At 40.0% G+C, this 16,767-nt stretch overlaps 1 protein-coding gene across 2 annotated transcripts in view; it reads right to left on the minus strand.

The window, feature by feature from the left end:
• Positions 1-16,187, minus strand: part of PLPPR4 (phospholipid phosphatase related 4) — a 31,535-nt gene extending 15,348 nt beyond the window's left edge. For both annotated transcript variants that reach the window (XM_074152211.1, XM_074152209.1), the window contains exons 1-2: positions 16,110-16,187; positions 1,261-1,446 (exon numbers count right to left, since the gene is read on the minus strand). In XM_074152211.1, the coding sequence (XP_074008312.1) occupies positions 1,261-1,446; positions 16,110-16,187 (264 nt within the window). The remainder of the gene's footprint in view (positions 1-1,260; positions 1,447-16,109) is intronic.
• Between the last annotated feature and the right edge of the window lie 580 nt (positions 16,188-16,767).

A 16,767-nucleotide genomic window follows, 5' to 3' on the forward strand; every position in this document is an offset into this window, starting at 1 on the left:
AAACAGGAGTGGTGTGAGAATAATGCTTCTGTCTGAGCTGCCTAAAATCAGACAAAATGAATTCCCTCTAGTATATATATATAAAAAGGTAAAATCTTTAGATTTCATTTTAATTTGACACAGCAGTTCCAGCAGGGGTAACACTCACCTGTATCAAACAATTTGAATTTTTTTTTTCTGTAAAATAGTGTCCTGATTTCAGCTGGGAAAGAGTTAATTTTTTTCTAGTGATTGCTGTGAAAGGGATGTCAATAATACCTATTGTTTTTAGTTGTTGCTAAATGATGTTAACACTATTCAAGGACTTTTCTTTCAGCTTCCCATAGAAGCATAGACAGAAAAATAGAACGGCCAATGAACCATTCCATACCATAGACGTCATGCTCATATACAAATGGGGTTAGCTGCAGGGCAGGACCCCGCAATCACTGCTCTGGACAGTGCCAATTCATTGGGCCGTGAGAGTGACCCATGTCATTACTATTGTTATTTTTCCTTTTCTGTTATTGTTTTTATTAAACTATCTTTAACTCAACTCATGTGGGTTTTTTTTCTCCCTTTCCCCTTCTTTTTTTCCTTCTTCTCCCCACCCTTCTTAAGGGGGAGGAAAGAGGGAGACGGTGAGCAAGTGGCTGCGTGGTTCTATTTGCCGGCTGGGGTTAAACCATGACAAATAGTGATCAAACTGCTCATATTTCTGTTCTGCTGAAATCATCTTCTCCCTTTGGGTGAATGATTAAACCAGCCTCCTTTGCTCTTAATGACTAACTTGCAATTTAGAGGAGTCCCAGTGCTATTTGGGAAAGTAATTGATTTCACTGACACAGCTGATATACCTTCTCAATGAATAAAGCTTGTTCTAACAAAAGTGGCATGTTCAGGACTGTAAATGAAGGCTTTCATTTCCAACATAATCCTGAATTTTTGGTGTATCTCAGAGTAGGGAGATGTCCTGTCTGTAAGAGTTCAAATATTTGTACAGCATTAACGGAATGATTCAAGCTATTGTCACCTAATTGTAGATGCTGTTTCTTAACATTAATGCCCACAATTAGGATAGTGCAGGTAGATGAAGTGCTATGGGGAATGTTTTAAGGAGTGTGTCTCTTTCTGTTACAGAAGATTAAAAGATGAATTTAAAATCCTAAAGTAATTAGCCAGGATGACACTCTGCAGCCTAACTGAAAGCAAACAAGCTATTTTCTTTATGCCAACTGAAACTCTGTTCAAAATCTTTAATAAGTGGCACCTCAAACTTACCGTAATTGACGGTCCAGCAAAAACCAGACTAAGCAACATCAAGAAGGGAACAGACTCTTGTGTAGGATCAATATATGGCATACTCAGACTCTTGTCATAGCAATTAAATCCAGAGTGAACTGGCTTGAAGACATCAGTAAGTTCAAGAAAATAGAGGCTAACAACAGAAGATGCCAATATGGGCAACTATAAGAGAATAAAGCAACAAATTAGTATTTGGAAATGGAATAGCAATGCTTTTGCAAAGACAACATAGTCTGTTAATAAATCTCTGTGATGTTTGCTGTTTACATTTCACTGTTCCTTGTCATATCCACTTTACCATCTTTAAATAATTAATTCTCTAGAGATATGATACTATTCAGTTGATATCAAATAACCCTGCTGTCTACCAAGCTAGTCAAAACAATCTTCAGCCCACATAATTTAGCCTTTTATCTATGAATGATTAATAGACAAACTTTGATTTTTCAATTTTTTTTTTTTAAAAGGAAGTACCAGGACTGCAGTCTCCCATGTGGGTCCTCAGCGTTCTGCTGCTCATCATCATCCTTTTTGGTCCTTTAGCAACTCTCTGTCATGTATATGATAGTGTTTGTATCAAAGCCAGTTTGCATTAAGTTTCAAAGTAACAGTTAATGAAAAACCGTATCCAGTGCTTCCCTAAAATCTAAATATGTGATAATACAGAGTTCTGCCTTCGCACGTTCATTTTGTAATTCTATCAAAAAAGCAATTAACTTTGGCAAGACTCAGTCTGTTTAGAATCATCATGACTATGGTTCACAATTCTTTTATCCTCTAGCTATTTAGTGATTTTCCCCTTCGCAATTACTTCCAGTAATTTATTAAGAGTGACATTGGTCCCTCTGAGAATAGTTTCACCCCAGCTTGCCACTAGCTCCTGAAAGCACAAATTCAACCTGTAAGCCTCTGTGGAAGGAAGTTGTTTCAGAGAAGAAAGAGGAATAAGGTATATTGAAGACATTGGTTTGTAAGTGAACAGAGAGGGCAGCCTTGCCCCCAAGGTGGGCATTGGAACATTCAGAGTTGACAAGCAGCATGTGATTGTTCTCTGTATCCTCCTAGTAAATGCTCAGAAACCCTTTTTTCTTTGTTATTTCCTAGAGTTCTCACTGAACAAGGCAACATGAGAACAACTGCCTGCTCCTCCACTGAGATAAGACAACTCCTTCCCTGTGTCTCTACTGCAATGAAGGTACCTAAGGGTCACATGACGTGAACTGCCTTTCTCCTTCCTTTTCTTTTTTCTTTGTACGAACTTTTTCTCACTGTTAGCTGCAGCTGGAAGGTAAAAGCTTGCTACTACTAAACAGATTCACTTAGATAAAATCATAAAAATCTGATAAGGTTGTATCACATCTCTTGAGTGAAAAACGCTTCCTCTTATATCAAGCACCTCACATTATGAGAAATAGGGATTGTCTTAACATAATTTCAAACAGAGTTAGGTTATATTTTTCTTGCAATGTTCAGTACACATTTACAAAAATAATGGTTTGATTAACATGAGTGCCATACATCCCATTCAACAATGAAATAAAATAGCAGAGGTAAAACTGGATAAATATGTATATTGAAAAAATGATGAATATAGCCTACTATGTATGGCAGAGGGACAATGGTTTCTTGCATTAACTGGTCATTTTCAGATTTTTAAACATTGGGCTTTTAAAATGCAGACTTTTTGTGCATAAAATGCAATTCTGGGTGGTCAAGGAAGGACAGTTCTAGCTAAATTTCACTGAAACTTTTTTAATACAGCTTAGGGTTTTTTTGAAAAGAACAGCTTATCTTTGATGTGCTGAAGGACAGATTTGAAGAGGGTGAGTTGTCTCTTCAAAGTGTTCTAGGCAAAATCCGCAGAAGGTGGAAAATAGAAGAATTTTGTCTGTCTGGTTGTGTGAGTTCAAGATGATTGCATTGTAATGTCACGTAGTATAGAGACTGTGATTGTGTAGAAAGGGAGGGAATGTGTATTGGCATTCCTAAGTGCTATGAGCATTACAAAAATAACACTAGGCATCTAGTAAGTTTGCTTCAGCAAGTAGTGTGTATATATACACATATAACCCAAACATACATTTACATCTGCACTCACATACTATATTACACATTACATATTATGTATAGCATATAACATACACAATATATAATGCACATTCTGTGAATACATTATATATAACTATTATATAATATCTGACATATAATATGTATGGATTAATTATAAACGATGTAATTAAATTGAGTCCTGCTTCCTGCCCATTAGAGGAAGAAGTCCAATTCTTTAGCTGGATGCATTATATAATACTACTCACTTTCTGCTGGATACAGTCCCTGATTGACTATAATGCAAGCATACATGCTTAGTCAACATGGGCTAGACTGTTTCTAGTCATTGTAGAGATGTGCAGGGGTGAAAGAGGACTTCCTAAAGTCTTCATACTCTTGGAGTAATTAAGTGTGTTGTGGGACTGGCTGCCCTTCTCTCCACACCTGCCAGCACAGAGACTGTGGAGCTGTTTGGGATCAGGGGCATCCTGATCGGAAGGCTGGCACAGTGCACGCTGCCCTGGCGTGCAAGGAGCTTGCACCAAGTCTCTGCTGCTCTTACTTGCACACTGAAATTCTGCACAGCACTTGAACTCACACATATTGCAACTTCATTTCTGCACAGCATTTAACTCTCGAAACATTTGCAATGTCTTTTATTATTAACTACTTGAAAGTCATACCTAATGACTTAGCCAGGATCTAGGTCCCATGGATCAAAGCATCTTATAACAGGACACAAACCTGTAACAATGAGCTAAATGGACAACGCAGGCAAACTGCCCTTCTTTTCAGAAATTATGCCCTTTTATCTGAATGTTCCCAAAGGTTCATTTCCTAGAATGGAAACACAGAGCAGGCAGACTCATGGAACACTTTGCACTCAGAGATTCATCTTTATTGTGTATTTTTCCATTTCTCTAATGTCAAGCAAAGGAAGGCCTCTCCTTGAACAACAGGCTCTGCATTACCCACAAGACCACCTCTACTTTGATCATGGTATTCTTAGGCAGGCAACTGTTTTAAATGGCAATATTGAACTATCAAAAATAGATGATACATGAAATGATATTTTATTGTGAGACACTAACACTTTTTTAAAAAAACTACTGTATGTATGCTATAATTTTATTGTTAATTACAAAATCAAGGAATCGTAAGAATTGCATTTTACTGTCTTATGACTTCACTACAGGACTCCCATATTTTTTCTGACTATAATTACCCATTCTGCTAAAAGGAAAGAAACAATTCTAAACTCTATGAATCTCTAACACGACTGCTTATAATACTAATGAATAGGTTTATAGTCAATTTGCTATATACAGTATGTCAGGTCCCACAGGACATTTTTCTTCCTATCTTTTTTAAAATACAAATATAAAATGCGTCTTCTAAAAGTCTAGCGTTTCTAAAAAAAAAAAAAGCAAACGTTTCTAAAAGCTTCTAAACAGTATAACTGGCTATTTAATATATGAATATTTATGGAGTGTTCTGCTTAAGGCAGCAGTAGTTCTGTAATTATAGACTTCAGCTCCCAACACCTTGAAAATGTCAAATATAATTAGATGGTAGAGTGTGTATTGTTTTAATTACAAAATGGAATAGGAATTTTCCTGTTCCTAATTAGAATAGTAAAACCCCCAACCTCAGTTCACATCTCTTGACTAAGTCTTTATAGTCTTACCTCCTTGGTTGGCTTATAGAGAGAGATCCCTCTTTAGCTTGTAACTTAGACCTGTAAATGTAGAGTTTGACCCACATGGTCAAACTCTGTTTGGCTTAGAGTCTTAAAGTCAGGACCATAATCAGCATAGCTGCTGAAAAGATTTGATTTGGGGTTTATTTTTGTTTTTTAATAGATTTCTTAATTTTTCCTCCTTTTGTTTTCTTAAACTGTTAAAAGTTAAGAGCCTTTATTAAGCCATAGGACTTTGGCATTAATAATAATTAATATTAATAATATTTAAAAAGATTTTGCTGTATTGAGCTAGGAATTCTCCAAGCATGACACAAGATGATCTCTGTTCCCAAAAGCTCAACAAGGATGTAAATACCTAGAGATCTTGTAAGGAGAAAAATAAAAGGTGAAAACCTCATGTTTCTTATCTAGTTTAGGACAAACCAAAAGAGCATTCGGTAGCACAATAACTTCTCTGAACTGATGGGATATGTAACAAATATTCCTCCTAGACAAGAGCCACAAGTCATATATCACATATTGCAGAGAACTGAAAGAAGAGATGGCTGTGAGAGGAGTTCAGTGGTGGATGATAACAGCTCTTGTGTTGTGATTGCTCCCAGGGCTGTTTTGGGGTGCTTCTGGTTTTCTTGTGAGTATTAAGACTATCCAGGACCCATAGTGCCAGCACAATTTGTTACTGGTCATATGATACAGCCTAAGCAAGGAAGCCATGCTGGTTCTGCCCAAACCCCACAAGTTGGTTTCCCCTTAGCCACTGGGCCCAAACTTGCTGGGGCACCCCCATGTAGATGGAAACGTTTCTATTGAATTTCCCTATGACCAGTTTTGCATGGCTTCAAGTGCACGAAAAGAGGAACCTGTAGAGCTGTAGCCCACTAAATACAGTATCGTCATTGCTACTAACAAGCCACAGATTTTGTACTGAGCTTGCAAGGACTCAGGATTAGGGCTTGTCAAGCATGCTTTGTCTGTATTTGTCTTGACCTGCCTGGAACTTTGTTCTTAACTAGTTTAATTTTAACAGCAGTTTTTCTAATGACCTTAAAAATTAGGCTTTGCCTAGTTTGTTTTCCTTTCACATATCTCTGTATGGTACAACTCTGCATGATTTTTATACCTATATCATATCTACTAGTAACAAGTAGTTATTCTGTATAAAATGAGTTACTTACCACTCTAGTGTTGCACATCCCAAATCCTTTGTCAGGACGAGTATGATGTTGATGGTGATTCTTCCTCCCTCTAGGAGCCACTTGGGTTCATTTTTATGTTTGCTAACGTGCTTTTACACCTCGCTCTTTCTCTTTTGGTCTGTCTTTTCACATTATGTTTCAATTTACTATATTTGGCGTGGTTTACATGTGTTGGATGCTTGTTCTTCGTACATTTGTTACCCCTAAAATCAGTTTTGCCAGCTGCAGTTCTGCATTTCTTTATCTGACCATTAGGTAAGTTGTTTATAGCCTTGAGGTCTCCAGTACCAGCATTTGCCCCATCTCTTACCCTACACCTGTACCTCCTCCACACTGCACCCTCTGTAATGCAGGAATAGAAGTCTGGTATGACAGCAGAGGTCTTGCAAATGAGGCAGCAGAAGGCCAAGCCTTAGTAGGAAAATCTTACTGGAGTGGATGGAACCCTAAATAGCACAAGGTTGTCCTTTGGATAGGTCAGCATCTGGGGCGCTGACTTTTGTCTCCAGCCTTCTACCATGCACAAAACTTGTTGTTCTGGAAGAAACACTAAACTGCTTGCTCTTGAGTTAAAATGTAGGACCTTTAACTTTACTATTCCACAGGGTCTCTGCAGAGCCCTAAACTTCTAATTCAAGGTGCTCCCTCCCCTCAGAGAATTTCCAAAAAATCAAAGCTTCACTAAAATGACATTCTCTCTGCAAGTGTTACAGGCAAGTCAGTAGCAATTGGATATTATTGATTGGAGATCAATATCCAATATCATGGAGATAGTGAGGCTCAAACCAAAAGAAAAGCAACAAATAAGCATACACCCATTACCTCCCCCTAGTTTCTCTCTTACCTTGAAAGAATATGCAAGTGTATACATACATAATTCAAAACTCTCTGGGAATTAGTAGCTTCTATAAATTCCCTTTCTCTAAAACCATACGCTGGTAGTTATATATCTAACTCTTGTATTTTCCAGCACTTAACTAAGCAAAGAGTCCATATATATCTTCAGGAGAATAACATCTTAAAATCCATGGCCTTTATGAGTGTGTCACATACTCAAAGGCATGAACAGGTTGCCCAGGGAAGTTGTGGATGCCCCATCCTTGGAAGTGTTCAAGGCCAGGTTAGATGGGGCTTTGAGCAACCTGGTCTAGTGGGAGGTGTCCCTGCCCATGGCAGAAGGGTTGGAACTCAACGATCTTTAAGGTCCTTTCCAACCCAAACCATTCTATGAACCTGCTTTTTAGGTTGCAGTTACATGACCTCTCTTTCCTTTGCTAAAATGCACTACAGCCATTTCTCCTTATTATGAACACATATCCAGATGCAGCTACCAGCAGACACTCTTTAAATATGGGTTACAAAGGTGATTAGCCTGGGCTATATTTCCGTCAGGCTAAGTCAGTGGAAAATGAAATGCCTCTCTTCTAATCATAGTTAAACATTGAAGTCACTGCTCAGTGTGCTGGCCAGAATGACTTGAGTGATTTTCTTTGAGACTGGATGCAAATAAAAAGGCTGTGGAACTGATTAGTTTTACCTGCCTGTATAAAAACATAGGCAGGAAAGAGAGAAGCAGTGTGTAGGTAGCTTCCTGAGGAAATTAAGACATGATTAGCCAGATGCAGAAAAAGGATAATATGACTAGCCCACCTGTGAAAAAGGGTTAAGGGATGCCCGATATGCTATTTGGATCTTTTATATTTTGTAAATAATTTTTAGACTTGGGTGGCCAAGAAATTCTTAGATCCTTAGGTCGTTCTGCAACCCTTCCACGGCAAGCTAGAAGTTCCTGAGCACGGTAGCTGCATCCTGGTGTTTCTCTTGTTTTTTGGGAATCAGGGAATCTTCATAAGCAATCAAGTAAATAAACAGGATTGCCTCAGAAAGATAGCTAATGGGTGTCATCAGTTTCTCCTCATGGGAAAAATACCAGCCAAGTGCTTGGGAGAAGGACGGTCTATTTAATAACTGTGTTGTGTTAGCACTGCAAGGCTGTAGCATTGTAGAAGATTCTATTAAAATGTATCATAAATGTCAGTCTTTGTGCCAAAGAATTTGTGGTCTAAATGACAAGGCACAACAGATGGATGAGACAAAAAAAAAAGGGCTGTGGTGGGTTGGAGGAGACAAGGTATTCCTATTCTTAGCCAACTACTAACAGCGACTGCAGCTTTCAACCGCCCTGGATGTTGTCCTGTTGTACTTTGCTGTGAGAAAAGACAGGAGGAGAGAATGGAAGGACGACAGGTCTCTTTTATCCTGACAGAAATGAATACTGAGGTCATGACTATGACTGAATACCTTCCAAAAATAGGTTAGGAAGAAGAAACGGTATCAGCCCAAATTCTGCCATTTTCTCTTGTTTTTGAGAACCCCTGGACTCCTCACCATGGCTCCTGCTTAGCTGCACCGGTGCCGTACCTTCACCCTCAGTGAGACTGCTGTGCAGAGCTGGGATTAAGACCAAGCACAAGCTCAAATGCATTGCAAACTGGACTGTCATGAGGAATTTTGAAGAGATGGTGCTAAGCACAGGATGGCTATAGAGTAGGGGACTTGCTTGACCTAAAAGGTAGATTTTTTTTTTTATGTTCTAAATGTAATTTTAAATGTTTCAGGTTTATAAGAGAAGGCATTCAGGCTTTTCAGAAGTCTATAATTTGCATCTGTATAAAGGATTTTTGCTTTTCTCTCTGAACTCAAGTTTCTGCTGCTTCTTGTCCCTGTTTTGGATGCAGGTCTGGCCCAAAGCTCTACAGAGCCGGTCTTTTCTCTAAAGGAGTTTTACCTCACTGTTGTCCAAGTTTTGTGGAAACTAATTGCAGAAACATAATATGGTATTTCTCCTTCTAGATATAACACTCTTGGATTTAATTTCAACTCACAGTTTAATTTCAAATCCCAGGTGTCACTGAAATCTATTATCATTTTTGAAAATTAAATTATCCTTATTTCCAGCATTGACTTTAGAGTTTAATTGAATTGTTCAGTGACTGCCAATTAGAGTCTAGCTTTAGAAATATAACAGATATCTTCATGCAGCTCCTCAAACCTCTTGATCTTTTGCCAGATCTTAATAGAAAACCTCTTAGTATGTGTAAGACCAAAAATAGAGGTGATACATCAGTGATAAAATTCCTATTTACTTCAGAAATCTCAAAGTCATGCTAAATGCATGGTAATCCTAGAAGTGCTTATTTCTTTTTTTTTTTTTTTTAATAAATGTACGTGAAGCAGCAATTACACAGGGAAAAACCAAAAAAATAAAAATTGTTTAACAAAAATATTCTCAGACAGGAATAATCTAAAAATACTTTAAAAATATTTCAATTTAATTAAGTATATGTGCTTAAAGAGAAAGTAAATCCTTAGGCAGAAATTTTACAACAAAAAACCCCACCATTAATGCATTTCTTTCCAGTGTGACTTCAAACATAATTGATGATTCATTATATTAATTATGATTAGAGTTAATTATGATTATTGATTAAAATTATTATTATTATTGATTAAATCAATGATTAGTTATAATCAGCAAATAACTACAAACAATAAGATTTAGGATATTGCACGTACTGTTGAAGTACTGTTTGTTTTAGGATATTGCACGTACTGTTGAAGTTATGAAACTTCTTTTATGTTCCTGCTGCAAGGTTATGGTAAATCAAGAAAAGCAACACTTCAAAAAAAGGTGGTTGTTTTCGGGTCAGTGTTACCAAACTTCAGCTAGAAGTTTCCTTGAAAACCCCACCTCTAGGGGACAAAGCTGCCAGTCTCTGCACAATACTGCAATTCATTCTACTGTCTAACACACACTGGTTCCCATCCATACAAAAAATTTCTGTGGGCACCAACTCCTCCCCAGTGGCTTACTCCCATGCTGTTTTGCCACTTCTGAACTCCCTTCCTACAAATTGAACTTTTAAGCGATAACATCATCAGTCAAAATTCAATGTTTGTAACAGCTCGGTTCCTGTGTAATAAGGTTCCACAATAGGCTGTTCTTTATTAATTTGGCTGCACAGTAACAGATTTTTAACAATTATAGAAGAAAATCCCAGAGAGGGGTATAAATTCTTTCTACTTTTGGAAGAGGTAATCATTTGGAAAAATGAGTCTGCTTTAATTTCTAACATTTTCAGGCCTCCTTTTACTACTGAGATATTAAGTCAGGAGAATGGTGCAGGACTGAAAAGGGAGCAGGGCCTTCTTTCACTATGAACTACTCGAACTCTTCACTTGCCAAGCAAGTAGCAAAACACAGAGGGAGATCTAACATGTGGCATTTGCATTTTTGTTTCCCAGGACAGCCTTGTCACAGGCCTGACACCTCCCTTCCCTCCCCCCCGCCTTTTCTGCTCATCTGCTAAAAGGAAGTAGTATGCAGACTGCACAGCTCTTCCATAGGCACAGAAGTGATGTAACACTGATGACTTGGCCAACGAATTACATAGCTGCTTTGAATGCGTAGCAGCCTCCTCAGGCCTCAGCTAGCCTCTTAATATTTTGGGGATGCTGGTCTCTAATGCACTGTTATAAACAACATCTATCCTCTGTGAGTCAGCCACATGACAAGGTCAGCTCAATGAGCAGACTGTTAAGTGTATTTCTTCTTCTTCCTCTCCCCTCACACATGGCTGACTCTTTTGAGAGAAAAAGCAATGTATTTGGAAAGTATTATGCTACTTCCACAGTATGGGGATAATTTCATCTTCTACAATTGGGGTTTTTTGTTGGTTCACCCCCCAAGGCTAATTTAAGCATAACAAAAAACCTATCTAGAGACAAATGTGACTACACTGTACCTCCTAGACACAGCAGTGTAGTTTAACTCTTACACTAGGTTCAAACATCCTGTTCTTAAGCAGAAAGATTTAGCCCTATAGCCTACTCTCCCTCTGCACTCCCTTGGCTTTTTGTGTCTTTTGCAGTCACACCTATGCATGACTTGCAGGTAACAAAGTGCATAATTTTATGTGTGGTGGGCCATGTATGGCTGAATAGCTGAAAAAAAAATTCCAGATGTGACTAAGAAGTGGCACTGAGCTACCAAGTGATGTGTAGAAACATTTGATGTTTCACACTTCACTCTGTCAGCATATCTTAGAAACAAATATAAATAAAGCATCTGGTGCTGAGACAAAGTGAACGTTCTCTACGTGTACTTATTTCAATGGAAACTGATGACCTCCTGTGTTCTGCAGCCTGGAGTCCTACAATGATAACAGATCTTTGTGCTTTCTGCTGGTGAGAATTCCAGCTCCTTTGGGAACAAGAAAAGTAAGTGGTCTTCCAGTACTTAAAGAAGTGTTTCCAAACAATTCTGGCTTGATTACCTCCTGGCAGTGCTCTGGAAAAAGAAGCTACCTGTATCTGTATGCACACATCAAAAACAAGAGTCTAGAAGAGAACTTAAGGAAAAAATTAAACTGTACAAGGAACATTGTCTGAAACATCTCCAATTTTAGTCTCTGGAAGTTAACCAACCAACAGATGAAGACTGTGCCACAGGAACACAGTTTAGCTGGAGAATACGTGCATCAAGTCACTCAGATTGACACCACCTTGGCATTTTGCATTCCTACATCTAGGGCACAGGATGAAGTAATTAGGCCACTGAAGTCAAAGTCAAAATTCATAGCGACTTCTGTGAAACCAGAATTTAAACCAGGAATTTTTGAATTGTGATAGCACGGGGAAAAACAGTCTTTTTCCTTCATCAAGAAGAAATGTTATCTGACTGTCCTGCCTCTAAAGTGTGACCAGTCTGCCAGGAACAGAAACTACGTAACCCTGGAAGTTTTCCAGATTCATATTCATATTTCTTCTGTAAGTGAATATACTTACGATATACTCTGAATATGCTGAAAAGAAAGTCAGTTAACAAAAAGCAAAACTTATTCCAGGAATAATAATTTTCAATATCTCCCAGAGGCATGTAGACTTTTTACCATGAAAATGAATTCCCACTAGACTAGAGGGACTATGAATTTTCATGGCAAGTTTTGTCTTTCTCAGCTATGCAAATAAAGCTCTGATAACCCATACAGTCTACAAAGCCCTAAAATGCCACAAGCATAATTAGGACTGAAACAGGCCAAACTGCCTGGCAGTGCTCATTACCACGTGCTTCAGGTGAGCATGATGCACAAGGCAATCTAAAACTATTCAACTCTCAGGAGCCTCAGATCCGGGGCTCTCCTAAGCAGAAGTTATTACCAGCGTTTTAAAATAACCTATAACATTCTTATGATACATATGATAAACCACCAATTTATTTCATTTTATGAAACTTGAAAATGCGTTAAGATTTATTTCATAATGCTCATTTGTTTGCCTCTGACGTTTTTAGAGAATGACCCATCCACATTTTTCAGCTGCTCCATCTCTTAATTTTATTTCCTTTTCATTTCTGTGTCTTCCAAAGCTCTAGCCTGATTCTCCTTTTCCTTTTCCTAGGTAAATGAAGGATAGCTCTAATGACAACAATGATCTTAAGAGGGGCATCTTGGTTTTATGTTTTAACTCTGTTGTTGGTAAAATCTGCTAATTGGAATTATTCTTAAATTAGACTGAAACCAAAATCAGGCCTAGACTATTTCTTTTGAGGCTTATCATCAGTTGGCCTGCATATTTATTCTATGTAATTATATTTTATGCAATCCTGAAAGTTGCTGCTACCAAACACATTTGTTTACGGGAGTTAAGTCTCATTTATAACACATTCTTAACGATCTTAATAGCAGAAAACCCTCAGTGTCAGAACTGTATATGTTTGCTGCTATTTCTAAAGATAAGGTCCTTCTGAAGCAGAGAATCTGTCTTTATTCATTCTGCATGCCTGAATTATATTAGTTATTACAGATATTTTTTCATTCTTTAACTGTATAATATATTTCATTCGTATAACATGAATGCAACCCTTTCCTACTGCTTTGGAATTTTGACTTTTCTCCTTGACCCAACATCCTTTTTTCCACCTCTTTCCTTTTGTCTGGTGTTTGAGGGAAAAAAACCCCACTTTTTTGTAATGTATTTTCAAAACAGTCTGCTTGTCCTTTGGTGTACACCTCCTAGGTCCTGATGCAAAGTGGATGACAGCAAATCCCAGTTTTCTTCTTTGAAAATGCAAACTTAATGTGCTATGTTTTTTTATTGCAATTCAGGGTAGGGACAGACTGCTATGAATGGGACAGGGAAAATTAAAGTGAATGAGTGGCAGAAGAAAAATAAAAGAATTGACAGCAATCAGAGGAGAGGGCTTGAAAGCCTGTTTCCCATCATCCATTCAACTACCATTCACAAAATTAAAAGCTTTAAAAATCAGAGTGCCTTAATTAAATTGGGTAAGTTTTGTTTTTAAGCAGTCGGCTGTTGTTGGATCGCATTAGGAACTTACCTCCTGCTTACAAAGGAAACCCATATTAGGCAGTAATGCCAGTCAACCACACTGGGTCAGTCCTCTATCCCTTACACATGCAAACTTCTCATTACAATTAAATTATCTTTGATTAAATCCCTCTTTATGAGGAACAACTCAAATCTTTGGCTCTCCTTGAGCCAATCACAGAAGAAGAGTCTAAGCTATCGTTTCCTTTTTCTGATGCTGTTGAAGGGCTGGCATCTGCCTGTGCTACAAAGCTCTAGAAAGGCATTCTCATTAGTCTGATTAGAATTAGTGCGCATGTTGGTAAATGCAGGGTGGGTCTACGTAAGTAGCACAAGGTAAGTGTTTCTTTCTAAGTATCATATCAGTTGTTGTCACCCTTTCACTCAAGTGAGTTGAGTACTCAACTAAAACACGCAAAATGGTTTCAAAGCCTCCTGCTGTGTAATGGGAGAGGACTAATAACTCAAAGAGTTTCCTAATCAATGTTTAGGCTCAGATGTATTGTAGTCAGTTTTTTCTCTTGATGTTGCTTTTACTTGTATGGAATACCTACGTGTTCATTGGTTCAAGAGGGGCCATAAGCCTGAAATTAAATAATTATAACTCGTTCCTGGGGAAGACGGGCTCGTGCAGGCTTTAGATTCTGCTCCTGTGATTGAATAACATAGAAATCCTAGAAGTTCATTAGGAGACCATTCTCTTAAGCAAGGACTCTGACTCCCTCTCAGAGCAGCTAGGTGTTGAAATCTTCACCTCTTCTTAGGGCTAGCTATAAGTGACTCGCTGAAGGTCTTAGGAGTCCACACCAGAGTGGGGAACTGGTCTGTTCCCTGTGGGACCTGTACAGAGAGCTCAGTCTTAAGTTCTTCATTGCTTGCAGAATTCTTTGCTTTATTCCTTTAACAGCTACAGGGAAGTTCTGGGGGAACTGTAAGTATGCAATTTTATATAAGACACCTCTTTTGTGCAGCATGCACACGTTTTGTGCTGCTGTTCCGTATTTCATCCCAGCTTGACGCAGGCCAAAGCACAGCCCACCAAACAGCACAGTTCTGTCTTGCAGGATCTCTACATCATCCCCTGCATGAGAGGTATGCCTCAGCTCAGGTCCAGCAACCTCCCTTCTGGTTTGGCTTCCCAAAGACAGCACAGAGTGGGGAAGCCCTTACCAGTTTTTAAGGGCTTCCCCAAGCTTGACCTCCTCCTTCCTAAGCTAATGTAAGATATATGGCACAGCAAGCGCCTTCCATCAAAGGCTGTTCCTTGAGCAGGGCTAATTGCATTGATAGGATGCATCCGATGCTTCTACATAACCAGCCTCTGCAAGGCTTTCCAGTTGGTGTAGCTTACTTTGGGTTAGGTCCCAACCATCTCCAGGTGCTTAGGAAGCACAAGGGACAGAGACACTCCACCATTACCTAAAATCCCTTCTCGACCTGACCCCTTCTACCTCCCAGAGAACCTCCAAAGCCCTTCAAGGGCACTTGAAAGAAAATAATTTTTGCTTCATATTTCACCCAATTTCTATATTTTAATATTTTATACTTTAAAGTATTGTATATATTTTTATGCTTTTATTTAGCATACCAATTATAGTTAACTTACACCATATTTTGCCATTAAGTTCCTCACGTTATTTTCACAATCTCTCTCTGAGGCAAGTTACCTGGTGCCTCAAAGCGCCTCAGTCACTTTCCTGTGAGTGGGGTCACCTGAAACACTTCGCTTGATCCTTAAAACATTTTTACCTCCCTCTTACTGCTGTGCCATTAAACAAATTCACATCACACCGATCTCCTTATGCCTAAACCGTGTCTACTCATGATTTTATACAGGTATATACGTGACTATTTTGTGGGGGGCTAAATGCCTCCAAGTGACACACCGAGCAGTGAGTGCCTCTGCAACTCCACCTGCTACCAGCTGAGCAGCCATAGCAGGTTTTGCTCTTTAAGATGTGCTGAGAACCTCATTCTGTTTTCTATACGGACATTTTTAGCTCTGTTAGAGGAAGCACATAATCCAGGTTTCAGTAAAAACACACCACTGGTTACCATTTTGAGAACATTTCTGTTTTCCTAAGCATTCCCTTACGAACATGATTATTATTCTACCAAAGCAACGTGAGCGGCGTTTGCCTAGAAGCCAGCCCTTCTTGAAACATGTCTTCCTCCCGAGAGGTTCCTGGGCACATAGCATGATTTACTTGAGCAACCCTTTAATTTTCTGAATAATTCGTAGAAATAATTCCCACTTGAAAAGACTGCAAAGAAGAGGTTAATTTATGCCTGCTCCTCACGGGGGGGCTTCTCTGCCGATTTCGCCGAGGCAAAGCGGCACGTAGGGATTTTGCATCAGGCAGTGCGGAACCAGTGCCGAGGCGAGCTCCCCCGCCGCAGGCAAAGCGGCGTTCCCAGCAGAGGGGCTCCGAGACGCCCCGCGCCCGCCGCGGCCATTCCCGAGAGGGAAGGGGACGACGGCCACTCACCTCCACGAAGTAAAAGCAGGGCAGGAGGGTGACGCTGTCCTTGGTCACTTTGCCCTTTTGCCTCTCCTTGGCGGACATGCTGGCGGGGGGCTGCGGGGCGGCGGCCCCGCGCTCCCCCGGCCGCTGGCAGCCGCCCGCCGCGGGTCTCCTCCGGCCGCCGCGCCGCCCGCTTGCGCGTCCCCTGCGCCGTGCGCGGGGCTGACGTCAGGAGGCTGCTCGGCGGCGGGGGTGCGGGCGGTGGGGGTCCCGGCAGCCTTAACTCCTTCGCGCCGGGGCCTCCGCCGAGCGTCGGAGCAACCAGGGATGAAGAAGGGGAGGCCCCGGGGATGAAGGGGAAGCCCCGGGGATGAAGCTTTGGCTGCTGGAGACGATTTGCAAATGCACACCGAGACGCCCGAGCAGGATCCCTGCGGGCATGAGGGTGTACAGGGCGGTACATGGGGAGTTTGGGGTCTTCATCTGTTTCTGGGAAGTCTTTATCTTGTTTCTGGGAAGTCTTTCTCTGAAACATAGTAGTAAAATGGCCCTGGGAATGCCATTCTTATATGGCCAATGTTCTCTTGCAGGTGTACTCTTTTTGAGCTCGTTGCTAATGACAGCTCGCCCCAGCGCCAGTCAGGGGGAGTGGTGTGACTGGGACTGGACAAAACTGAGCTCC

The sequence above is a fragment of the Numenius arquata genome, chromosome 8, assembly GCF_964106895.1.
Source record: "Numenius arquata chromosome 8, bNumArq3.hap1.1, whole genome shotgun sequence".
Taxonomy (NCBI): domain Eukaryota; kingdom Metazoa; phylum Chordata; class Aves; order Charadriiformes; family Scolopacidae; genus Numenius; species Numenius arquata.